Consider the following 27211-nt stretch of genomic DNA (forward strand, 5'->3'; position numbering starts at 1 on the left):
TTGCTTTCCTGTGACTGGTCAAAAGTGCACCATGACTTGACAGACACACTGTATTTCACCAAGGGCCTCAGTGTGTTGGGGATTGTTCACAGTAAACGCAGGCAGAGGGAGCACTCCCTGAAATCACTGTGCTTGAGGGCATGTGGGCAAAATACCCTAATGAAGTGTGTTTGCTTAGTGTTAGTTTTATTGTATTTTAAGCAAGAAGGGAGACACAAAGGAAGTAAGACAAGATGAGGCTAGAGGTAGGGTCCTTACCCTCAGGCTGGTTTTCTAGAGAAAGTAGCTTTTGAAAGGTCTATAGGAAAGTCTTGTGTGGACATGAAAAGTGGTTAAAGGGCCAGATCATTCATTTTAGTATGAAATGAACATATTGCTTGTAAAAGGTTGGGTGAACAAACATACATATTTGTGCTTACTTGGGCAATGAACAAATGATGGGATTTGCAGTATTTTATAGTTTTACATTTCCTTTTGAATGGCTCACCTAAGCTCTCCTTATCTGTAAAATGGCAACTATAAATATTTGTTCCGCAAACAAAGCCAAGATGAGAATTAAATGAGTTAACATAGGTGCAAACACTTTGTGCCTGGAAAGTGGCATTCAAATGTTAATGAGTTTACCTTATTATTATTACATCTACCTAGCTTGGGGGAAAGGCAGAGGTAGGGGAAATCGAAATTAAACATCAATAAGAAATAGTACTTTATTGGGGCAATAAAAATGGAAGACTATCAAAAGGCATTTGTGAAAGGGGAAAGAGTTTGAGAAAAGGCCAGGGGAGAGAAAAGTTAGGAGTATGAGGGGATGGCCTACATTTCTAACTGCTTGAAGGGGTGGGGTGAGTAGAGTTAGAAAAAATGCTAGTAAAAGAAAAGAAGAAAGCTGGATCAGAATGTGGAAGGCCTTGAGCACCAGGAGGTTTGTATGGATAATGGAAATTGTTGAAAATTTCTGAATGACAGCCTCTCATTTAAGCTCTTGGAAGATCTCTAAGGCAGTAACATCTAGAAGGATGCACATGCATTCCTTCTAGATGTTACTGTGATTAGAGGGATACAGTATAGTAAAGGGGCTGTGGCCTCAGTGTCCCAGAAAGCAGCTTCCAAGGCCAAGGCTCTTTCCCTCCCAGCTGCAGTGCATTACTTCAGAGGCTGCTTTCTCTTTGTCTGGAGTTTGTAAATGATCTGGTTTCCATCATTCCAAGCATACAGCTGCTTATCTCGGGCGTTGTAATGGATCATGGAGTGACTTCTTGGCCGCTTGGGAAAGAACAAGTTGGGCAGATCTTCCTCACTGATAGTGCCCTGTGGGTCATAGACACAGGTGACACGATGCGGGCCGTGGCCACCAGAACTATAGACCACATACAGAACCCCACACAAGAGGAACGCAGCTTCAGCATCCTGACTTCTGCATGGAGTGTCCCAGGAGTATTCTACTCCCAGCGTGCCAGGTTCAATTTTTGTGAGAACCAAATGGCCATGGATGCCTGGCCCTGAGTGGATGGCCCATAACCCGTGCTCGTCCGCAGCCAGGTCAATGTAAGTTGATGGAGAGTGCTGGTAGACCAGTGCTCGGCCTGCCCCTCCTGGGAGCAGCATTCGATCTTCCACAGTTCTCTTCTGCAGATTGTATTTGATTATTTCATTGGGAGTTCCTTGATTATGAAAAAATAGGAAACCCTGGTAGATGACTTGGCCTGTTCCCTGCCAAAAATGTGTTAAGATTAGCTTCCGGGGGACTGACTTGGTGCTATCCTCCATGAGCACCCGCATGTTTGCAAATTCCAAAACAGTGTTGTTTCTGGATCCAATCAAGAAATAAACCTTTGGAGAATTGCTGACAGCATCTTTCATCCAAGAGCCATCTGTGTCCATAGTCTTCTTCACTATTTTCAGAGACTTTATGCCCATTAGCATGTTGTTACAGCCTGACCAAAGAGAAGAAAAAGAGGTTACTTTATAAATAACCTTTATAAAATAAGCTTTATAAATAACCTTTATAAAATGAGATGTCAACTTTTCTCACAGATGCCTCCCCCAACCCCCGCCTTCTGTGTCTAGAATAAAGTTATCACACATGGCTTGATGACAATTTATGGGATGATTCAATGAATCAAAGAATAAATTAATAAACAGGTCTTTGCTAAGAAAGTTGCTGTCCAGCTGGAAGAGTCAGTATTTTATTCAAGTTGCTGCCCGAGACCCTGGGCACTCTCTAGAGCACTTGTCGGTTGACATAGTGAGAATGACTTAGTTGTGAAGCTGTCTAATTCAAGTCCATTTACCAAGATTTTCTTGGCTATCTACTGTGTTCTTAGCGTATAATACTCCCAGAACAGTGCTGAGAGTATTAAGGGTAAAAATATATGTTTCTGACATTGCCATGAAAAAAAAAAGACTCTTAGGATAAGAGACACTTGGAACAGAACCAAATCACCCCAGTTAAGCTCAGCCTAGATCAACAAACCCTCATTCAATCACTGATTCATGAAAACAAATGACTGTTGTTTTAAGTCACTCAGTTTTGGGGTTGTTTCACAGTATTGTTGAAGCAACAGATCTCTATTCAATCCATAATCTCTCTTGAGTGTCTGTCTATCCCTGTCTCTGTCTTTCTCTCTCTCTCACTCTCTCTATGTATATATACACATACACATACACACACAACACACACACACACACACACACGCTGTTTACAAAAATTAGGGGTTATTTTATAGCTTCATATTCATTTTGAAATATCCCCTAATTTTTGTGAGCAGTATATGTATGTATGTATGTATGTATGTATGTATGTATATGTATACGCACATGTCTGTATAGATATACATACATATACAGAATATATATGGGTGCGGCAAAAGTAGGTTTACAGTTATACTTATGGAAAATAACACAATAATTAATAAATAATAATACAAGAATAAACTGTGTTTTGTGTACTTACAACTGTAAACCTACTTTTGCCCCACCATATATATCAACTCTATACCCTGAGGAAATCATCTTCCATGAGGATTCTGGCCCTTAAACTATTAGAACATTATAAGAACTCTACTCATCCACTTATCTATTTATTCATGAATGCATGCATGCATTTAGTCAGCAGACATTGCATATCTACAAAGGCAAATACTGATCTAGGTGTTATGAGCTTGGGGTGCAATGGATGGAGGTGCATGATAAATTAGGAGTGGTTCTTGTTTAATATGCATATGACTAATTAAAATATAAAGCTTCATGTGAAATTTTTTTTTTACAAAAGAAGAATAGAGAATAGAGATGCCATTTGAAGCAGAGGGTAATTTACTTTTGAACTGGCCCTTGAAGGATGACATTATGAGATAGGTGGGAAGAACACTACTGACAGTTAACAAAACCATATTTGGTAAAGTCCTCCAAGATTAGCATTAATAAACTAGTATCATATTTAAACCAATATTTAAACAAAGCCAAGAACATGATATTACCTCAAACTAGATGTATAAAACAAAGTAGTAGATTGAAATCAGCTCTGTGCCTGGTACCTTAAGAGGGGCTGAGGAAAATGGATTTTATTCTATAAGCAGATAGGGAGCTACTGCAGATTTTGAGCACGGGTGAACAAATGGTCATGACTGCTCAACAAAATTAATGAAGCTGGCAGCCACAAGTAGGATGGATACGTGGAAGAGAGGCCAAAATCAGAGAAACCAATTAGAAGAATATTTCCATAATTCCATAAACAGGATGATAAGGGCATAAACTAGGGGAAGGAAGATGAAATGCAAAGCGGGATTTACATTTTTCTAGCACCTCACTGCTACTTCAGACTATTATTCTTCCATTTTTATGCAGAAAACCTTCCTTTTTGTATCTCATGCTATGGACTTCTTCTAATCTAAATCACTGACCACTCTCCGGGACACTACCCCACATGCATCAAGAGCACTCCAACCTCTTCAATTCCAAAGCACTTCCTTGCCAATCACTCTAGCAACCCCTTCTCGTGGCCACACTCCGGATCCCCCCAGCCCACAGAACTGTTCCATATTACAAATCTAAAATTCTACTATCCTACCTTCTGCTATAATGACATCTTATCTTTTCCTATCTCTCTCCTTCACTCTCACCTCCTCTGTACTCCCATTTCCCCAGGCCTTCCAGTCCCTTGACCTCTACTATCCTTTGGGCCATCAGCCCTCTCTTGGCCTCACTTCCTCTCTTATCCATCTTAGACCACCTAACAGCTTTCTGTCAAGTACCTTCACCCACCAATGCTAGTTATTCCACAATACTCATTCTACCAAAATCAGCTCAAACATCTGCGTCTGCCCTGGAGTGTTGTGTGTTGGAGGAGAAAATCTCACAATGGTGCATGCTACACATTAGGGGTCTCCAAACTCAGAAGAACCCTGAATACAATACTGCTTTTCATGGTTAGCCTTCCCCCATCTTCCACATAGCAACTATCGTAAATCCCCCCTCCCCACATCTACCCCATCATTCCCTTCATAACAACAGATTACCTTTTGAAAAGTAAACACCATTAGACATGAACTCCCTTTACTTCCTTCCCCTCACTTGTAAACTTTTCTTCAGTTGTTACTACTTGTTACCCTTCCACACATCTTGGAAGAGGTCATGCCATTCTTCCTGTCCAAGACTAATGCACTCACTATACTCTGTTCTTGTCCTTTCCTGGCTTCTTCTAGATCTCCTTGATGAATTATCATATTTCTATTATCTTGACTTTCTCCTTCACTACATCTTCTTTGGCTTGTAAACATCTTGCCTGCATTAAAAAACAAGTCCCTCTCATTAAGCACCCTTTTCTAGCTACTCCACTAGGTTCTCCTATAGAAGAGTTTGTACTCTGTATCTGTTTGCTCACCTCCCATTCTTTCATGTCCCATAACTTCATAGAAACTACTCTTCATAATGTGACTAGGCATGTCCTAACTGAAAAATCAGTCCTTTTATGTCCATATTTTACTTGACCTTCCTATAGTATGACATCATCAATCAGTTTCTCCTTCTTGGAGATTTATTTCTCCTTGATCTTTGTGTCACCACTCTCTGAACGCCTACTTGTTTTTTCTCTGACTGCTTATGGCAGAAATGAAATCTGTGCTCATCAAATGCCACTTCATTTTCCTGATCCCTAGTCACACATTCGGAGCCTCCTTTGTAGTTAGGCTGCACCCACTGACCTGTGTGCTGTCCCGAAGGATATGGACAGAGTGGTGTAGAGCATTTCTACCTGGCCCTTAAATACGCTATTTTCCAGAAGACCTTAGAGTCTTAGAATTTGGGGTCAAGATGAAATTAGTTCTAGTGGTTATTTCAGGAAAAGTGGATTATCAGTTCTAATTCAGGACTTGTTGTTGGGACTACTCTGTTAGGCAGTCTATTATGGGGTGAGTAGTATCATAGAGGTAGGGAGGGTGGCTTACTAGAAAGTATGAAGAACCCTATGGGTCTCCCTCAAATCCTGATGAGCTCTGTATCATGTGTAGGAGAAGATGATCTTAATAAGAGCATAGAGCTCTGTGGGTCTCCCTCATTGACTGGAGGGTGAGGTGGTAAAATGATAGTGCAAAAAAGTCTCCTAAGGAGAAGTGGGCACTCTGAGAGCCTCCTTAAGTCCTCCCAGAGGCTTTGGTATAAAAAGCTGGATGTGCCAGTAGGTTGTTTTCTCCTCCTACTACTACTTTTTCTTTCTTTCTTTCTTTTTTAAATTTTATTTATTCATTATAGAGAGGAGAGAGAGAGAGAGAGAGAGAGAGAGAGAGAGGAGGAGAGGAGCAGGAAGCATCAACTCCCATACGTGCCCCGACCAGGCAAGCCCAGGGTTTTGAACCGGCAACCTCAGCGTTTCCAGGTTGACGCTTTATCCACTGTGCCACCACAGGCTACTTTTTCTTCTTCATGAATGGTGGTAAGATAGTAAGATAGACTCCTGTATGCATCCCTACCATGATCCACCCAGCAATCCCTGTCTGCGGCGCACACTCAAACCAACTGAGCTATCCTTAGCACCCAGGGCCAATGCACAGACCAAAAAAGCCACTGGATACAAGAGGGGAAAAGAGAGAGAAGGGGGAGAGGGAGGGCAAGAGAAGCAGATGCTTCTCATGTGTGCCCTGACCAGGGATCAAACCCAGAACATCTACATGCCTGGCCGATGCTCTATCTACTGAACCAACTGGCCAGGGCTCATTTTCTTCTTACTAAATACTTGGGTTCTGTAGACCAATTAGAAGTCATCCAGAGTTAGAAGTCAAGAAACAGGGTGAAGGGAGAGGAACTGGACACAAGGGAGTAAGGTGAATAGTCAGAGAAGTTCCACAGGTTCTGAGGTAAGTAAGCATTTCAGCAAATGGCTTGTTACTGCCAAATATTTGGGTAGGAATCTTACTATAGTTTCTTAATCAATACATCACCCACCCACCATTATCATACTTTCTCTTTCCTCAAGCCTCCATTATGCCCTTCTTGCTCTCATATGAAGATCTTGCCTCTTATTTCACTGAGAAAATAGGAGCAATCTGAGAACTAAATCTCCTGTCTAGATTACGGCAATAGTTTCCTATGTGGTGACCACGCCCCCATTCTTGACTCCCATAGTCCATTCCCAGCCAAGGGGATCTTTGTAAAATATAAGTCAAATCATGTCACATGTCTGCTTAAAACTCACAAGTGAGCCTGAGTAGGTGGTGGTATAGGGGACAGGGATGACTTGAGATGCTGAGGACCCAGGTTCGAAACCCTGAGGTTGCTGGCTTGAGTGTGGGCTCACCAGCTTGAGCATGAGGTTACCAGCTTGATTGAGCATGTGATAGCCGGCTTGAGCGTGGGATCATAAACATGGCCCCATGGTCACTGGCTTGAGCCCAAAGGTCACTAACTTGAGTAAGAGGTCCCTGGCTCAGCTAGAGACACCCCTTGCCCTAGACAAGGCACATATGAGGAGCAATCAATGAACAACTAAAAGTGCCACAACTACAAGTTGATGCTTCTCATCTCTCTCCGTCTGTCTCCCTCTCTCTTTTACTCTCTCTCTCTCTTTCTTGCATGTGCTATAAAACAAACAAACAAAACAAACAAAAAAATCACAAGTGACTTCCTATTTCACTAGGAGTAAAGCTCATGCCTTTGCCTTCCTGAGCATATGTAAGCTATTCCTCCCACTGCCTTTCTGGCCTTTCTTACAATCCTCCTACCTTGTTCAAATTGTTCCGCCACACTGGCGTCCTTGCTGTTCCTCAAATTGTGCTAAGCACTCTCCTGCCTCAGGAATTGGATTCTTTTTGTTCCCTCTGATTATAACCCAATTATCTTCCCCAAGATATCTACATGGCTTCCTCCCTTGCTTCCTTTAGGTCTGTTCTCAAATGATCCCTGATCACTAACGCCTTTTCTGACAACCTGATAAGAAATAACAACCTCTTCTCCAGCTCTCCATAACCCCTTTTCCTTCATTCATTTTTCTCCAAAGTGCTTATTTTCTTCTCTCTGACCTATCATAAATTCATCTGCTAACATTTATTGCTTTTCAGTAGAATGTAAACTCTATGAAGACATGAGCTTTATCTTATGTGCGTCATTCATTGTTGCATGCCCTGCTCCTAGAATATCAACTGGCACATAGGCCAGTATTTGTGGAAGGAAGGAAGGAAAGAAGGAAGGAAGGAAGGAAGGAAAGAAGGAAGGAAGGAAGGAAGGAAGGAAGGAAGGAAGGGAAGGAGGGAGGGAGGGAGGGAGGGAGGGAGGGAGGGAGGGAGGGAGGGAGGGAGGGAGAAAGGAAGGAAGGAAAGAAGGAAGGAAGGAAGGAAGGAAGGAAGGAAGGAAGGAAGGAAGGAAGGAAGGAAGGAAGGAAGGAAGGAAAGAAGGAAGGAAGGAAGGAAGGAAGGAAGGAATGAAGGAAGGAAGGAAGGAAGGAAGGAAGGAAGGAAGGAAGGAAGGAAGGAAGGAAGGAAGGAAGTTTTTCAGTCCCCAAATCTATCAATTGCTCCTAAATCCATACTCCCCGCCTTCCTTTCTGCTCTCTACTTTTACAGTGTATCTAATCCCCTCTCACCTATTCAAGGATTAGCACCTGAAATTATCTCCCCTCTCCTCCCTCAATAGTCTCTCCCTCATATTGGATCATTCCCCTCAGTAAAAAAAAACTTTTTAGTGTGGCCCCATCTTTGTTCCTCTTTGCAATAAAAATCCTTAAAAGAGGACTTCCCTCACCTCCAATTATCCTCTAAGCTAGTCTAATTAGTTTCAGTTATCACTGGTCTAAATTCCCCTGCCCACCCCACTAAGTCAAGTTCTTGTCAAGGTCACTGACAACCTTCTTATTGACAAATCCAAGAGTCAATTCTCAGTCTTGAACCTACTCAAATTCTCAGCAAAATTTTATTACTTGACCACTACCGTCCATTGAAACTCTTTCTTCTCTTGATTAAGTAGCACCCTTCCTTTAGTTTGTCCTCTCAACTTTCTGGATTTCTTTCCTGGCAACCATTGCGGTTCCTTCTCACCTTCTACCTTTAAGTATTCTGTCCTCACACCTCTTCTTTCATTTATCTATAATTGCTTCCCAAGCCACTTTGTTCCATCTCATGGCTCTGAATTCCATATAAATTTCAAATAATGATAAATTCTAAATCTGTATCTGAAGTGATGTCCTATCTTGATGTCTGCTCAGTCTCGGTCTCTTTTATCCAACTGCCTACTTAATGTCCCTACTTGGATATCTTCAAACTTAACCTATCTAAAGCAGAATTTCTGCTTTTATCTCTCAAACTCTCTTTTTTCCTTCTCTTTCCATTTCTGGAAAGAACCATCAAACTGGTTTCTTGGTTTCTTTTCTAGAAGTCATGCTTGATTTCTATCCTTCTACTTCCCCAACACCAACAACTTCTGACAGTAAAACTTACCTCTAAATTAAGATGTTATACTTAAATTCAAATACTCAAATGCACCTCTCTTCCTCTTCCCACCTCCTCTTTCCTTGTACACGTACTCCTTCAGTCGTCTCTTGCCTAGATCATGACCACAGTCTCTGATTTCTCTTCCTGGTTTTACTCTTGCTTACATACAGTATCTTCTCCATAAAGCAGTAGGAGTGATCTGCTTAAAAACACACATTATGTAACTGACCTGCTAAATCCTTTCTCCTGACACTCTTGGAATAAAATCTTAACCCCTTACCTAGTCTAAAAGGACCTACATGATATGGCTGCTGCCTATTTCTGCGACTTTGTCCTCTACTCTCCTCCCCCCACCTTGCTGTCTTGGGACTATACTGACTTACTTGCTATTCTGGGAGATGTCAAGTGTGTTTCTGCCTCAGGGCTCTTACACTTGCAATTCTTCCTGCCTGGAGTGCTCTTTCCTTGATCTTTCCACAGTCTGCTTCTACTCATTTTTTAAATCAGAGTTGCAATATCATCTCTTAATGAAGCTTCCTGAGACTACTGCATCTAAAATTAAAATGATATCCTATAGCTCACAGCCTCTATTCCTACTTCCTTGAGATCACTTATCACATTTGGTAATTACGTTTTCTGTTTTATTTATTAGCTTATTGTCCTTCTCCCCCACTTGTAAGCTCCACAAAAGCAGAGCCTTTGTCTTCATGTTTACTGTTGTATTCTACTGCCCAACTCAGTGCTTAATGGGTTCTATTGAATTAATGTGGAAAATAAGTTCATTCTAGTAGTTATTTTTCTAGGGTCTAAATAGTGCTGCATATCCGGAGTTGTAATTACAGTTCTGTCTTAAGTAAATACTTGTAAAGTACTCAAAGCTTTTAAGATACTTTCAAATCCATTATTTCATTTAAAAATCTGACCCAAGGTTCTTATCAAGGGAACATATGGTAGAAGTTCTCTTAGCTGGGAGGAGCTGAGTCCCAGGAAGGTCAGTCCTTTCAGTGGTCATATCGTCCCCCTCTGGTCACAGAAGCCCAGAGAACTTACCTGGCTGTCAGTGTGGACAGAGCCAGGCTTTGGGATGAAATGTAGAAGTCTCTCAGCCATCAGTTGCCATCATGTTCCCCTGCTGATATGTTTCACCAGACTGAGGGATTTCTTCCCTATGGCTTCTGGTCACTTTTGTCCTGGTTGGCCTGCACTGTAAGAAGCCAAATTCTTGGGGAAGGCAGAGAAGCCTGCACCAACTGGGAACCTCTGCACTGCAGGAGGGGCTAACAGAAGGGTCCGCACACTGAGCTTTGGGGCCTGTAGGCTGTGGAGTGGAAGGAGGACTTGCTTCCTGATTACAAGGCCCCATCTCTGCCAGGGCCCGATGTTCCCTCTTCCAGTTTCACAAGCTCAAGCTGTCTCACATGAATTCGCTATTCCTCCCATCTTCACTGGTGATCACAGAGAGTAAACAAATGAGGGTTTAAGCCTGTGAGTGATTACAGATACTTTGATAGGGAAGAGGAAGGCTATTAGGGAAGCTTAGAAACTGTTTCCTATTGAAAAACAAGCACAAAGGCTTGAGATGTTAATAAATATCTATAAATACATATAATCTGCTTGGTACTGTGATAGGTATTTGGTTTAGATGAATTTATCTAATTCTTTTTTTTTTTTGTATTTTTCTGAAGCTGGAAACGGGGAGAGACAGTCAGACAGACTCCTGCATGGGCCCGACCGGGATCCACCCGGCACGCCCACCAGGGGCGAGGCTCTGCCCACCAGGGGGCGATGCTCTGCCCCTCTGGGGCGTCGCTCTGCTGCGACCAGAGCCACTCTAGTGCCGGGGGCAGAGGCCAAGGAGCCATCCCCAGCGCCCGGGCCATCTTTGCTCCAATGGAGCTTTGGCTGCGGGAGGGGAAGAGAGAGACAGAGAGGAAGGAGAGGGGGAGGGGTGGAGAAGCAGATGGGCGCTTCTCCTGTGTGCCCTGGCCGGGGATCGAACCTGGGACCTCTGCACGCCAGGCCGATGCTCTACCACTGAGCCAACCGGCCAGGGCCGATTTATCTAATTCTTACGATAAGCCTAAATGATAAATATTTTCATTGCCCAAGTGAAAAAAACATTAAGGCTTTGATAAGTTACTTGGGTAGGTCACAGAGCTATGGGTCCTTGGAGCTCAGTCTGATCCGGGAGGTAGGGCTGGCAGGGCCAGCTAAGACACTTCCAGCCAGGAAACGTCCAGCCAGCCCAGGGACATGGTGGATGGGTGTGTGTGTGTGTATGATGGGAAGGGGTGAAGAGAGGGTGTGTCTGGTGTGCCTAGTGAGGGATGGCTGAGGGCAATGGACTGTCTGGAACCTAATCACAGGGAGATATGTTATCATCCAGTATCTTGACAAGAAGGCCCCAGCCTGCCCATCCTTCTGGGAGCAAGTCAGCAAGCAGGCTTGCAGCCCAGCTGTGAGGGATTATATCTAAGAACAAGGCACAGTCAATATCTCACCCATAGAAAATGTTCATTTAAAATGAAGAAGTACAAGTTTGCAATTACAAAATAGTCACGGTATGTAAAAGAGAATGCAGTGAATGATATTGTAATAACTATGTATGTTTGTCAGGTGGGTCCTAGACTCATCAGGGGTATCACTTTGTGAGATATATAAATGTCTAATCACCATGCTGTATACCTGAAACTAATAGAATATTGAATGTCAACTGTAATTGAGAAATTAAAATAAAATAAAATAAAATAAGATATAAAACTACAGTAGAAACTATCACATTGCCTGACCAGGCGCAGTGGATAGAGCGTTGAACTAGAATGCGGAGGACCCAGGTTCAAGACCCCGAGGTCTCCAGCTTGAGCGTGGGCTCATCTGGTTTGAATCAAAAGCTCACCAGCTTGGACCCAAGGTCACTGGCTTGAGCAAGGGGTTACTCAGTCTGCTGTAGTCCCACGGTCAAGGCACATATGAGAAAAGAATCAATGAACAATTAAAGTGCCACAAAAATTTATGCTTCTCATCTCCCTCTCTTCTTGTCTGTCTATCCCTATCTATCCCTCTCTCTGACTGTCTCTGTCAAAAAAAAAAAAAAAAAAAGGCTCTGGCCGGCTGGCTCAGTGGTAGAGCGTCAGCTTGGCGTGCGGGGATCCCGGTTTCCATTCCCGGCCAGGGCACATAGGAGAAGCGCCCATCTGCTTCTCCACCCCTCCCCCTCTCCTTCTTCTCTGTCTCTCTCTTCCCCTCCTGCAGCCAAGGCTCCATTGGAGCAGCGATTGCCCGGGCGCTGAGGATGGCTCTGTGGCCTCTGCCTCAGACGCTAGAATGGCTCTGATTGCGGCAGAGCGACGCCCCAAGATGGGCAGAGCATCGCCCCCTGGTGTGTGTGCCGGGTGGATCCCCATCGGTCGGGCACATGTGGGAGTCTGTCTGACTGCCTCCTGGTTTCCAGCTTCAGAAAAATACAAAAAACAAACAAACAAACAAAAAAACTATCACACAAAAATTCCTTCTCCTTCTACTCCTGTATTCTGACACAGAGTTTTTGGAGAAGCAGCAAAACAGTGTTAATCAATGGTTTAGATAAGAAAAACAGTTCTGGCAAAAAAAGGAACAGAATTTTCCCCATGTGTTCCCTTCTGCTTCCTTATTCCTTCTGTTGGGCAAATAAGTTTGTAAAATGATGTGTTTTTTAGGTTTGCTCACTTATATTTTGCATTGCCTGGGCAGCACCATGTGTATGTAGTCTGTGAAAGGCTGTGGTGCTATAGCCCTCAGAGCAGCAGACTGTGAATTGCAGATTACCTTCCTGCTTGTGAGGGACCACTGGATTGCTAATGTTTGCTGGAGAAGCCCGCCTCTGCCCTCGCCACCAAGCCTGGGGTTTGCTGGAATTGAAGGAGTACAGATGTGGAACTGGAAATGAGGGGCTTTGGGAGCTCTGAATGAGAGGGAAGCAGTCTTCCCTGCCTGTTTGCTCGTCTGCTGGTATGAGACTGTAATAAACAGAATGGCCCACCATTTTTTGGCTCCGCTGTTTCTTCACTGTCTGCCCGAATCCAGTGGGAACCTGCATGACCATGACTGTGGCGGCCACTGGTCATACACTTTCCTTGGGGGATGGATCTGCCACTGAGGGTCACAGCCCAAGGGGTCGCTGGTTCTCCACATGTCTCCCTGAAAGTCCCTTGTCAATATGGTTTAGCTGTCCCAACAGTAAAATAAGGATTGTAGGCTGGATGCCTTCTATAATTTTTTCAGGGCATATATTTTATAATTTTTATAAATTCCCCTTATTTTGGAATTTGGGAAGAATATACTTCCAGTGTTTGAGGAAAAGGGTAAGCTGAGACACTCTGCTATGCTTCTACGAAGAGATAATTGGCAGGAGGAAAAGTAAAAATAGGAAATAAATATAAAACCTTTGAGTCCAGCCCAGATGCAAGTTATTTAACAGAGAATATGACGTGCGAGGTTCCACCTGCCAACCAAGAATGAATACCCTGTGCTTTCTCCCTCAGGCAAAACTGCAGACAGGCAATTAGGATAGAATTTGGCCCAAGGCCTCACAGTGAATCCATATCAAAGATCACTTATTTGAATTTTTTAAAATACTTTCCCCTTATTTAACAACAACACTCTCCAGACCTGGTGAGACTTGTCCTTCTGTAGGGAAGAAACTCAATAGGAGTTATGTTTTTGAACATCAGTCTGAATGTTGGTAGAGAATGGACTGGGGGTAGAGGTCGGAAAGAGGGGCCACAAAGACAGGTAGAGCATCTGTAAGCATAATCCAGATGAGAGATATCTGAACAGTGATGGGCGTGGAAAAATGGGTAGGAATTCAAGAAATAGAAAAAGAGACATCAGGTCTTAGTAACTGATTAAATCAAGGGAGCTGAGTAATCAATCAACCAAACTCAAGGACAGGGTGACAGGATGCATGGGATAGTGACAGAGAAGAGAGGGCAGGTTTGCTTGGGAAGAAGAGGGTTGAATTCATTAAAAAGAAGAGAATTCCTCTAAAACTGAATATTTTGACTACCTCTTGAAATTCTGTTATAAAACTTGAGTTTTTCAACCACCTGAGTTATAGTCATGTTAATAAACATTTACCAATACTTATCAAGTGACAGGTATAATGTTAGACACTAGGATGATGAGGATGACAGCTCTCAGATGAGTAGTCAATTACAACGCTACAAGCTATTACAATAACATTGTCAACGTGGGCTTAACTGTTCTAGAAACTAGGGCCATTTCATGCTTTTTGCCCACGGGATAATTTCAGATATTACAGCATAGCCCTCTAGGTCCTTCATCTGACTTCCTCTTTGTCACTTCCCCGCCACACTAGAGTGGTCACTAGTCACTAAACTTGCCGCGGCCTCCCATGCTCACCTTTGCTAACTTGGGGAACATAGACTCGTCCTTCAAAGCGAAATTCTCTGATTCCTGCAGAGAAGCTGTTTGCTCCTCATGCATCTAAAGCATTCTGTGCAGCCCTCTCTCTTCTCAGGCCTTTATCATGCTGAACCAGAATTGCTGATTCACTTTGTTTTCTTGCAAGGACTTCATACAGAGACTGTGTCTTCTTTATCTTTTTACCCACAGTGCTTGGGACACAATACATATCTGCCTCCTAGTCAATCTTTTCCGGCTTACTGTCCAAACTCAGGAATCAATTCAATTCAGATAATGCAATATTAGTCGGTGTCCAAATCTGCTATCCCAACTCATGCTATGCCAACTTAGAAATTAAATTGATTCAAATAGCAAGAAGCGTGCGTGGACACTAGCAGGTGCTACGTCATTGTCAGAGTGCCATGGTGGATGGATGGCAGGATGGCCGGCTTGTATGGAATGCTATTCAGTGAGCCATAGGAGGTGGCTTTGCACGGCCATGACGCCAGGGCTCACACAAGGCCTGGAATGCAATAGCTGCTCCAGACATTGGTTTGGGTGAGTTATACAGAACTCATTGGTAAAATTGTATCATATGCTTTTCTAGATACTCGGCACTAAATTCAAAGTATTCCATGGCACCCAGTATGGAACCCCAACAGCTTCCCTTTATTGGTGATTAGCAATAGATTGTGAGGAAGAAAACAGACTTGATGTGTGGCTGGTGGGTTGCATGGCTGTGTGTTGCTCAACAATACTGAGTGGAGAACTTCATGAGGATTCGTGGGAGCTGAAAACTGTGGCAGTGTGAGTCCAGCCCGCCTCTCCCACGGGGTTCCACAGCTGGAGTCCAGCACAGCCAACCTCCTTCAGATGCCTCCTTCTAGAAGAGGCCAGCTCTCCATAACCCCTGACCCTCGCTGATTTTCTTCCATAGTATTTATTATCTTCTATCTGACATGTTAAGAGCGTATCTTTTCACATAGTTACTGTTTGACTCCCCTCAACAAAATTTACATAAACCCCATGAGGGCAGGGCTTTATCTAATCTGTTATAGTCACTGCTGTATGTCTTGTCCTAAAACACCATCTGGCACATATTACAATTTCTATATTTTAATTATGAATAAGGTAAATGTCAATAGATATAATCTGAATTAAAATAACCCTCTTTGGGGTCCTGAATAATTTTTAAAAACTAAAAGTTTGAGAATGCTGTCCTAGAGGATCCAGCCGGTCAACATGGGAAGTCAAGTGTGGAAGTGGCCAGTCCTCCCGGGAATTTCTGATCAAACGGCTCCACTTTGAATTGAATATATGGCTGTGGCAACATTTAAGCACTCCAAGGTTATAATTATGAACTTCCTGCTCTTACTTATTTTTTTCATTTAATAACTGAGCTTTTTTTATTCTGTTTTGTTTTTACATAGTTTTTCTTTTCTCCTGTAATATTCTTACCAAACTAAGAAGGATAAAAATGTTCTCGATTTCTAGGTTTGGTAGTGCCATTCTTCCATTTGCCTGGTTAGGAAACAAAACCATTTTGACAGTTCGCTACGGAGTCTCTCTGTGAGTCAGAGCTCCTTTCCTTCTGTTCTTGCCATCCTTTCTCTAAGTCTAGGGCCTGTTCTCTTGAACCTCAACTTTGCAGCAGTCTTATCACTGGTTCTTCGATCCTATCTCAAAACCATTAATCATACTATTTACTGATTCACTGCTCTCAGATACAGGGGTGGGAAAAAATAAGTTTACAGTTTATTCTTGTATTATTATTTATTTATTAATTATTGTATCATTTATTTGCATTATTTGTCCTTTTCTATACAAATATCTGTAAACCTACTTTTGCCCACCCCTGTAAAAATTTGCAGACTGGTCTTGACTACGACCTTTTTCCAAGCGCATCAAGACCAACAGACTTGTTCGATGCTGTTCGAGGTTCCAGCGGGAGGGTGGGCTCTGGAGCCATCCTTGGAGCTTGCTTTGGCCAAAAGAATTTGGTAAAAGTGACCACATCCTGGTATGTCGGTGCCCTCTCTCTCAGACATCTGCCTCCATCATGAGAACAAGCCCTGGTTCTCCTTCTGAAAGATCAGAGACCATGTGGAGAAAAGCCAAGCCGTCCAAGCTGGAGCCATCCTCAACCAGCCATCCCCAGGGCAGTGTGCCGCTAGGGAACCCGGATAAGAGCAGCCAAGCCCGGCCCAAACCAAGAGACCTGCCCAGCTGCCCTACAGACTCCTAAGAAATAACCAGTGATTGTTGTCTCAACTGCTCACGTTCAGAGTGGATTATTATGCAGCGTTATTGTGGCCACAGGTGGCTGACACAACGTGAAGGTGAGGGGGTGGTGAACAGAGAGGCAGGCTGAGATGAATCTGTGTTTCTCACGGGTGATGCGTACTCTGGATGTACCAGGCCCATGGGAGGAAGATGGGCTGCATGAAACACTCTGAGCCACAGTTTCTTCATCTGAAAATAAGTCATAATGGTATCTACCTAGCAGGGTTGTCATGGGCTTGGACAAGATAACAGATAAAAAGTGCTTAATGGAATCTCTGGCAAATAGTTGCCTCCACTTTCTAGTAAACTGCTGCTCAGAGTCAGAAAATATTGACTTCTTTTCTGTTCCAGGCACTGTGATAGACTTGGGAAACACAGCATGAATAATGCAGGGATGCATGCAGTACCATTTATGTTTTTAGAATAGCAGATCAGACACAGCATAGAGCCTCAGGCAGATGGCGATAGGCAGTAGTGGCACAAAACGAAGCTGAGGAATGTCCAAAGTTGCTCTGTGCAACTGTTGGCTTTTTATCTACTTTTGTAATAAAAGTAAATACAAAAACTATAGTACATACAATAGTCACAGTTTTTATTTAATCAGCAGGTATTACTTTCATAGAGAATAACACAACAAATTATTTAAAGAAAGCTAGGTTAGGGTCAGCGTGTAAGGACGTTCTTCATGTTATTTTAAGGGGTTTGCTTTAGCCTGTAGGTTGTCATTGCCATCAAAGGTGATAAAGCAATGATAAAAGATAACCCTGATGGCAGCATGGGGGGAAGCCCTGGAGCAGAGAGAGACTGGCAGCCGGGAGATCAGTTGGGAGGCTCTTGCGTAGTCAAGACCAGGGCTGATGAGAGAGTAGGACAGACGGAAAGAATGCATTTAAGAGCTATTCAGAAGAAAGAAGTGCCTGGACACGATGTTTGCTCTGACAGGGGCCAAAGATACCCCCAAGATTCCTAGCAAGGAAAGTGTGTGTGTGCAACTCTCCTGTTAATTGAGAGAACCAGAGGAAAGCAGAGAAGTGTTGTGGTTTAAGAGTAAATAAAGAAAAATCAGGAATTAAAAATAAAGAAAATTGACCCCATCTGGCCAGGATTTAAAAGAAAAATTTAGCCTGACCAGGTGGTGGCGCAATGGATAGAGCGTTGGACTGGGATGTGGAAGGACCCAGGTTCGAGACCCCGAGGTTGCCAGCTTGAGCGCAGGCTCATCTGGCTTGAGCAAAAAGCTCACCAGCTTGGACCCAGGGTCGCTGGCTCCAACAAGGGGTTACTCAGTCTGCTGAAGGCCCGCGGTCAAGGCACATATGAGAAAGCAATCAATGAACAACTAAGAAGTTGCAATGCGCAACGAAAAACTAATGATTGATGCTTCTCATCTCTCTCCGTTCCTGTCTGTCTATCCTTCTCTCTGACTCTGTCTCTGTAAAAAATTAAAAAAAAATAAGAAAATAAAAAAAAATAAAAGAAAAGAAAAATTTAAACCAAACTGATTGTGGGTAGGAATCATCATCAAATAGCAACCAAGAGGACTGACATGGTCTTCATATGTGTTCCACAATAAGATCAGAAGCAGCTGAGCCTTGGGCGCAGGCATCCTGTCTCAGAAGAGGGAGCTCCTACCCTGAGTGCCTCTGTGACCGGCCTGGGGTTGGCTGCTCTACCTCCAGTCTCTGCTTGCTTTGCACACTCAGCCTCCCCACTGCAGTCCGTTCTATACACTGTAACCAGAATGACCTCCCCAAAGCCTCCATCAGAGCCCTGACACTCTCATGCTTACCACTATCAAGTGGAACAGCATGACAGGAGTCAGCCTGCCTTCCTTTGAATCCAACTTCTGGCACCAATTAGCTCTAAGTCCTTGGACAACTGGTTACCCTCTCAGTGCCTTGATTTCCTCACCCATAAATGGGGGATAATTATAATAACTATCTCACAGGGCAGTTGTGAGAATTAGATGATAGAATCCAATACATATAATGCTTAAAGATTTCTTGCTACATAATAAGCACTCATTAAATACTAGCTACTATTATTCGCATTATTATTCTTTCTCACAGTTTAGAGCTTAGCTCTTGTCTGGATCTTTAATCTCCTCTCCAAGATTTCCCCCTTGACCTGTGATCTACTAAATACCAAGCCAGATTAGGCCTCTGTGCCTCCACACACTGTTCCATTTGCTTGATGTGCCCTTTATTCTGTAGTTGATTGGTTCTTTCCATCATTAAAACTCAGCTTGAGAATTACTTTCTAGATTCCACAGTCTTCCCATCTTCATGGCAACGCTGACCTTACTTAATGCCTGCCCCGTGTACTTCTATGACCCCTCTCTCAGAACGGTCACACTCCAGCTGTTATCCTATTTTCTTAGATGGCTTCCCCACTTGGCTGTAAGCTTTTTGAGGACAAGGTGTTATACTATTCAACTTTCCATCTCTAATGCCTGGCACAATGCCAACATATATCTGGAATTCAGTTAGACATTTGTTGAATGAATGAACAAATGAGTTATAGAGAGAATAAATGGATGTTCACTCCATCTGGAGCCAAAAGCTATCAGCTAAAAATAATTTTGGGACCTTCCATAAGTATCCATTGTGAAGGGACTGGAGGTATCTTCACAAGGCCACAGGCCTTCCAAGTGGATGGACAAAACAAATGTTGTGTACACAGGCCCGTCTGGACCTGGCCAGTGACCTTCGCAGGCTAAGCTGTACACACACCTCCAGCGTTGCTGGGCCCATGCACGCAGCAACCTCTGGGTGAAGAACCTGTGTGTATAAGAGTACATGCACATGAACCCAAGCACTCCCACACTCTCCTGTGTTCCCACTGTATGTATACAACCTCCTCCTTTGTGGTAAATATATCTGTTGCAAATTATAGTTACACATCTCAGTGTTTTGTTCCACTCATCACAAACTAACAGACCCTGGGACTTGGCTCACAGATATGTTTTATTTGGCTTCCATTGGGTTTTTTATTTGCTTACTTGTTTTGGTTTTTATTTTATTTTGTTTCTAATGGTTTTGAATATGAGGAACGCACATTTAGACTACCTGAATGGATCCCAGAGGCATTTTAATTTGCAGCAACAAACTTTCCTTTTTCAACATGATCTAACAAAAGATATGTGTTATTTAATTCAGCAGAGAGTGGGTTACTTCAGGTAACTCACATGCACACTTGTAATAAAAGGAGCTGGACTAAAACAGGAAATACAATAAAATCTTTTACAATGCCTTGTTTTGACTGCCTTGAGAATACTTCACAAGCTATTTACAAGTTTAAAAAGAGGTTAATACTCTTATCCACACAGGAATGCAACCATGTGGAATCAGCCAAAGACCTTTTGTTGGAAAAGTCCTCCTTACAGGTATCTGAGGCAATGGTATTTTGCCATAAATTGCCAAGTGAAATGCAAAATGTCTTTATCCTAATAAGAGTTAAAGAACCAAAGATTTGGAATGATTTTTAAATATAAGTTAGATTCTATTCAAGTAACTTTCACTCACTGCATTCTAAAGTGTGTGTGTGTGTGTGTGTGTATGTGTGTGTGTGAATGCATGTGCAAGTACATGTGTACATGCATGTGTGATAGAGGGAAAGAAGGGAGAGGGGGGTGAAGAGAAAGAGAAAATATTCATATTTATTAGAGTTAATATTCTAAAATTTTTACATAGCCACAAACATACCTGGGATTGTGGCATCATGAGAACATCTTTGGGTATCTTCTTTAAGTAAAGGTTGAAAACCTGGGAATAGCTCTTAGGAAATGGCTTAATTGCAGAGCAACTCCATCATATTAATTATCCCTAGTATCTGGTCCTTCACAGTTGCCCAAGAAAGATTTCCAGGATGAATAAGAGCCATTTAGACTGATATTAGAACTTTCTGGAAATCTGAGACACAAGATTAAATTCTTCCAAGGAAGTTACATTATCCTCTTCCTACAGATTTTCTGAAAAAACTCTCTAAGAGTGTATGTGTGAATGAAGCCCTGTGACGTGACCTCTGGCCATTCTTCCCCAGCCCATACTCCCAAGGTGTTTGCCCACACAAGAATGCTGACTTGAGTCTCAAAGATTTGGCTGTAAGTTCCGTAGCTGTCTCAGTCCCTGCAGTCCAAGATTAGAAGACAGGGAGATCGAAGCCTTATAGAAAGATGGTAGATACAGGTAATTAGTGATACCAGCTGGGTCTAGCAGACTAAGGCACCTTGGTAGTCAGAATTCTAAGATGGCTTTCAAGATTCCCAGCCCCTGGTGGACACGCCCTACCTCATCCCTTCTCCCTCAGTGAGGGCAGGACCTGGCAGTATGATTGGATACCACACCTTGACTAGGTTATAGTATAAGAAAAACTGAAGGGATTTTGCAAATATAATTAAGGTCCCAAATCAGTTGATTTTGAGTTATTCAACAAGAAGATTATTATGGGTAGGCCTGCCTTCAATCAGATAAAAACTCCTAAAAGAGGGATTGTGCACTTCCTGAAGAGAGGTACTACTGGCCTCGAAGTAGCAGCAGCCACACTGGGAGTTGGTATGGGGAGGGGAGGCCTCTGGAAGCTGATGGCCTCAGTCCTACAAACAAAAAAAGGTAATTCCACTAACAACCTCCAGGAACTTGAAGAAAGCTCAGAGCTCCAGGTGAGAGTGTAGCCTGGCCAACACTTTTTTTGTTTGTTTGTTTTTTTGTGGTTTTTTTTTTTTACAGGGACAGAGAGAGAGTCAGAGAGGGGGATAGATACGGACAGACAGGAACGGAGAGAGATGAGAAGCATCAATCATCAGTTTTTCGTTGCGACACCTTAGTTGTTCATTGATTGCTTTCTCATATGTGGCTTGACCATGGGCCTTCAGCAGAGCAAACAACCCCTTGCTCAAGCCAGCGACCTTGGGTCCAAGCTGGTGAGCCTTGCTCAAACCAGATGAACCTGCATTCAAGCTGGCGACCTTGGGGTCTCAAACTTGGGTCCTCCACATCCCAGTCCGATGCTCTATCCACTGCACTACTGCCAGTCAGGCCTGGCCAACATTTTGACTCTTTCCTCCTAAGACCTAAAACAAAGGGTTTGGACTCTTGCCCCACAGAAACTCTGAAGTAATAAATGTGTGTTTGTTTAAGCTGCTGAATCCTTGGCAATTTGTTAGACAGCATTAGAAAACTAACACAGGCATAGCTACTAATAGAAACGGCAAACGGTGGGGGAGGGGCACAGTATGTAAACTACAAAACAGTGCAAGGTACTGGAACACACTGGCATTTCAAAGGCTATCAGTGGCAAAGACCGCTCAAAACAATAGGCCAAAGAACACTAAAGGCATAGGTGTGAGTGTTTATAGGTTTGCCTTTTTCTAAACTGAGCTCTGAGGGTCTTCTGCCATCAGTATCTCTTCTATAGACAATTTTTACAGCCTCCTCCATGAGAGGCCCTGATCCAGACTCTGGGAATACAGAAATAAAGATGTAATATGCTCACGGTCTGGTTGACCTCCTGGATGTCTTCCCAGAGAGTCCACAGCATTTTTGAGTCATAAAAGGGTGGTTAGAAAAAACAATATTGTATTTTCAACTGCAATTGCAATGGGTAAATGCTGGGAGCCTAAGAAGCTGGAGTTGAGCTGGGGCCACTTGGGGAGGGACCTTCTCTATGTAAAAGGCTGAAAGATTCAAATGGATTTTTTTTGTTGTTGTTGTTCCTGATAACTGATGGTGAATGACCAAAAAAAAAAAAAAATTCTACCCAGAGGAGTAATGTGATCCATTTTGTGCTGTGGGAAGGCCTCCATGACAGGGGCTAGATGGTAGGAGGCAAGAAGAAGCAGTAAGAGAGCCAGTGCAGGATGTAGATGTTCTACTCACTGCTCTATCCCTACTGTGCGCGCCGTGCGGGGCTCTTCCAGGAGTGGGGAGCAAAGTGGTTGTTAACCGCAAACCGAATCAGCAACTGAGGGCCTCAGCCTCAGAGGCAGCAGACCTAGAAGGAGCAGTCTCTGGAAAGCTGAGAGAGAAGTTTTCACTCTCCATGGAGCTGGGGAAGGGCATATTCCAGGCCTCCAGTGTCTGAATGAAGAGGCAGAGGATGAGAGTTGAATAAGCAGCAAGTCCAGACTCAGGACCCATGCTGAGCTTAAGCTGGTGTGAAAAGGGGCCATGCCAAGGCCTGAGGGACTTAGGGTGTTCAGGGACCAGAAGCAGCTCAGGGATTCAATCCAGTACAATCATTCAGCCTTGAGGTCCTGCCTGACCCCTGGCACAAAAGTTCAAGCATATTCTAGCTCAGGCCACATTAGCACCCAACCCTACCCATTGGCCTTTTAAGGCAGCCCCTGTTCATCCTCAGCTAGCTTGTCCTTCCCCCTTCCCCCTTCCTTCACCCCATATTTATCCCCTGGTGTTCACTCTCAGAGGATGGCTCATCTCAAGACAGTGTCAGGGCCAAAAATGATCACTCACTTGACTAACCCGATCAGCTGCTTCCTATTATAGATAAGGCACCCTCCTTTCCATCTTCTGACTCAGAGATAAGATATTCTTTTTTCTTTCAAAGCTTAAGAGCCTTTCTGTGCTGACAATCCTTCCATCCATTCATTCATTTGTTCATTTAGTTATTCACTGACAAAATTTGTTGAACATAAACGCTATTCTAGGTGCTGGAACACAGCATTGAATATGAAATACAGGATCTAGGCTCTCATCGAGCTGACATTCTAGATGTGGAGGTAGAAAATAAGTAGTGAACAAATAAATAAAGTAGAAGATTTCAGAGTAATAAGTGCCCCAACAACAACAACAGCAAAGTAGAGTAATAAGACCTCCAAAACAAGCCTTGGGTTTCCTATCTCAGCATATTGGAGACCAACCAATGACCTAAGCCAAAACCCTGGGAAGCATCTGGATGCATCCTGCTTACTCACTTTTCACTTTTAATTATCAGTCGCCAAGCCATGTGGATTCCAACTCTCAGTGGCTCTCAGATCCTTCTGTTCTCCAAGTCACTGACACTTAATGCAGGCATTATCACTTGTCGCCCCAATTACTGCAGTTTTCCCCTGACTGGTCTTCTCTCTGTAGTCTTGCCCTCTTTGTTTCTGTCATGCTCCTGCTTTGGATTGCTCAGTGACTCTCTGTAGTTTCTCAAGTCAAGTCCAACCCTCTCAGCATGCAAAGGCTTTCATGATCTGGATCCTGCTGAACGATTCAATCTTGCTTCCCCACACTCGCCCGCCCCACGCAGGTCCGCTCAGCCATACCCGCAGATCGACCTGTCAAAGTGTGCATGCCCTATGCTTTTGACATGTTGTGCCCTCACTTGATGTGTCCTCTTCACATTCTTCTCTAATTTCTTTGTTCAAAGTTCAGATGAAGTGTCACCTCATTTAGGAAGGACCATGGTGTTCTTATAAGGGTTACACTGAGAAGGTATGTGAAGCTCTTAGCACAGTGATGGCATTCAGCTTGTGCCTTATTTCCCTAAGGGAGTTTCTCACATTTGGACCAGAAATACTTAGTCTGTACTAAATAAAGTTTTCCTATTTACAATAAAACCGTCTCAGAATATAGGCTCTAGGGGAATTATCTCCCTCATTATTTTAATAAAATGGACTCATGCACAGGACATTTCCCTTCTCTTTTATGTTTTTGTTGCTGCTACTTGTTATTTTAACTTGAGCACCTCAACATTATTCTTAATGGCCTGGAAGTGATTCTGATGGATCACAAGAGAGGAGAAAAGGCCCCTAGGTATCAGCACCCTGACAGCTCACACAGTAACTCACTGCAGACCCCTGCATTGACCCTGGGAGTGCCTGGCACATTTGCAGCCTCTCCCTACTCTCAGGGCCCTGGGAGAATCCACCAACCTGTCCCTCTCCCTGGAAGGATCTGGAACTACATGCCTTGGACAAAACAAGGTCTATCAGGAGATGACCTTCCTGGGCTGACCTCTGACACTGTAGCTCTGACCTCCTGTGAGGCCTTTAGGAATGCCCTGTGAAAGGAAAGAAATAGCTTTTCCTTTGGACACCTGTTATCTGCTAAGGTTGCCCCTCCCCCCAGCACAGACTCACAGGAGGGCACATCCAGCTCCTACTCTCATACTCAGTCAGCCCCACTGCAACATCTGTGTCCTTGAGTGACAGTCCCTAGAAGGGTATAAAAAGACACAGCTCTCTTACTTGCATTCAGCAGAGACCGGATCTTTTTCTCTTCTTCAGCTTCTTGGACTAGCTTTTCTGCCAACATCTTGTCCTCTGATTCTATGCACACGTCAGCTTGTCGCAGGTACTCTAGGTAGTCAAGCTCCCGTTGGGCACGTTCAACCCTCAGCGCCAAGGTGTCCACTGCACTCTTATACTCGCTTGTGTAGGTCAGACACTGTCCCAGCTTAACAGATATGTTTGTTGAGAACTCGCGGAAGACTTGAATGTATTCCCTCGTTGATTGGACACATTTTTGCAGTCCTTGCTTCGGTCAGAAAATAAATTCCCAAATTACTGCTAGTTATTGAAGTCACAAGAAGTGATATAAATAGCTATCACTCATAGAGATTTTAAAAATACAAATAATCAAAAAGGAGGGATTAAATGTATTATTTTTTAAGTTTTTTCATGCATTTAGTCATACATATATAAATATATATTTTTGAACGTTGGACAAGTAGGCCCTAAACATAGTGGTTGAGTGTAGTTCTGGCACTTTTGAGGGGGTGAGACTGGGAAGGAGCTGTCCGAGGAGATAGCAGTGCAACAGCAGCAAGAGGCCACCGGCCTGGGAACACTCATTCCTGCCTCCAGGCCTCAGTCCGATGGCCAGACATTAGCACATGTGTTCAACCTGCTCTGTGGACTTATTTTACCCTGACTGTAACAAGATGACCAAATAATTTGGACTTTAAGATTTTTCAGGAAAATTTTGAAAATAAATATTGAAGAGAGGAGTGTCTTTGAAAGAAGATACTTCATCAAAATTTAACTTGTACAAAAGCAAGGCAATTAAGTATGAAATAGTCCATGTCAACACCAGGGTTCTTTCCAAGGTTACGGTAGAGCAGAGGGTTCCATTTGTCCCTGGGAGCCTATTCGTGCTGCAAAAATGCTGCATTTTGCAAAGCATCATGAAGTGGTAGCTGCAACATGTGGGGAACAGGCCCACTCTCTCTACAATCAACATCGCTGACATCGGCTCATTTCTAAACCCATGTGCAGTTTGCAAAAGAAGTTATGATAGCTTCTTGGCACTATAGTATCATGACTTTTTACAGTGACCTAATGGTTTATCATAAAAAGACAAAAAGAAAAGCTAAAATGAGCTATTGTCCTCATAGAGTGAAAATGAAGAAAAAGGGACCCAAAATCTTAATTTTAATTTTTTAAAAGTTGAACTATTGAATAATAACATTTTGGACATTAGCCAGTATGCCAAGCAATGTTCTAACTATGGAATAATTTAATTAAATCTTCAGAATAGCTTTAGGATGTAAATTTTATGATCAACTTCATTTTACAGATGAGGAAAGCTGCACAGAGGGAAGCCCAGCTCAAGGTCTGGGATTGGTGCAGCCTGGACTTGGCTGCTCTAAACCTGTGTTTTTAATCGCAGTCCGCGGACTGGTACTGGTCCACCAGAAATTTCATGCCAGTCCATGAAAGAGTTAACCACTCTGATGTTGTATGAAGATTATAGAATCATGCCAGTCCATGAAAGAGTTAACCACTCTGATGTTGTATGAAGATTATAGAATCAATGATCTTAATTAATTAAAAATAATTCACAAAGGACTAATAATGGTTTTCATTTCTGCCTTAGCGGTCCCCGAAATAATTCTATTTTCACTGGTCCCCAAGTGTAAAAAAGTTGAAAACCACTGTCTTAAATGGCTAGATTATAAAAAAACTTTCAAGCATAACTTTAGCAATTATTTAGCATTTACTACCTGGGAAAAAGCATTTAAGTAGATAGAAAAGAGTGGGTAAGATAAGGTGACTTCCGGGAGGCATGTGCCCATATCAGGTGCACGGATGCCACCTACCTCCAAGACTCGAAAGCGCTGGTAGATGTAGTGCACCATGCCTGGGTCCTGTGCGCACTGTGGCGGGAGCAGAAAAGCTGCGAGGAACAGAACCAGGAAAGCAGAAGTTCGCTGGAGGGCCACCATCATCCTGCGATCCACCCGGGGTGGAATCTCTTATGCTGTGCCTCTTGAAGAAGACTCAAGGGTCCAGGTGGTGGTCTCCTGTTTTCTAGCCGCTGCTATGAAAAATCTTCTAAAAACAGCTGGGAAGCAAAGTTTGCTTGTTATTCCACCAGATGCGTGACCTCACTTTGCAAGCTGGTGATCAAGTCCAGCTGTTGGCAAGCAGTCCCTGGAGGCCTTGCAGGCTGACTTGGGGTAGGGAGCTTCCTGGGTCCAGCATCTGTTGGCATCACCCTTGACACACATGGACCCTTCCCAGGCTAGTGGCTGCACCCTGCTTCTAGGCCTGGGTGAATGTGCATTGGGGTGGGTGCAGGAAGGGCTTCTCCCCTCTCCCCAATTCTTTTACTTTTGCTTTCCTCCCCCTAATGGACTCTGCAGTCCAATCACAGCCCCAACCTAAC

General features: G+C 43.4%; 1 protein-coding gene across 1 annotated transcript; it reads right to left on the reverse strand.

Moving 5' to 3' along the window:
• OLFML1 (olfactomedin like 1) lies at nucleotides 1-27211 on the reverse strand. Its single transcript, XM_066366466.1, has 3 exons — nucleotides 26643-27211; nucleotides 24790-25078; nucleotides 1-1934 (listed from the first exon to the last, which is right to left on the reverse strand). Exons 1-3 carry the CDS (start codon nucleotides 26769-26771, stop codon nucleotides 1144-1146), a joined length of 1209 nt encoding a protein of 402 aa, XP_066222563.1. The 5' UTR covers nucleotides 26772-27211; the 3' UTR covers nucleotides 1-1143.

This window comes from Saccopteryx leptura, chromosome 1 (assembly GCF_036850995.1).
Source record: "Saccopteryx leptura isolate mSacLep1 chromosome 1, mSacLep1_pri_phased_curated, whole genome shotgun sequence".
Lineage (NCBI taxonomy): Eukaryota > Metazoa > Chordata > Mammalia > Chiroptera > Emballonuridae > Saccopteryx > Saccopteryx leptura.

Coding starts and splice junctions, on each gene's coding strand:
- OLFML1 (XM_066366466.1), bottom strand. CDS start 26,771: ATGATGGTGGCCCTCCAGCGAACTTCTGCTTTCCTGGTTCTGTTCCTC. Junction 25,079..26,642: donor AGCGCTTTCGAGTCTTGGAG/GTAGGTGGCATC, acceptor TTCTGACCGAAG/CAAGGACTGCAAAAATGTGT. Junction 1,935..24,789: donor CCGGTCTCTGCTGAATGCAA/GTAAGAGAGCTG, acceptor CTCTTTGGTCAG/GCTGTAACAACATGCTAATG.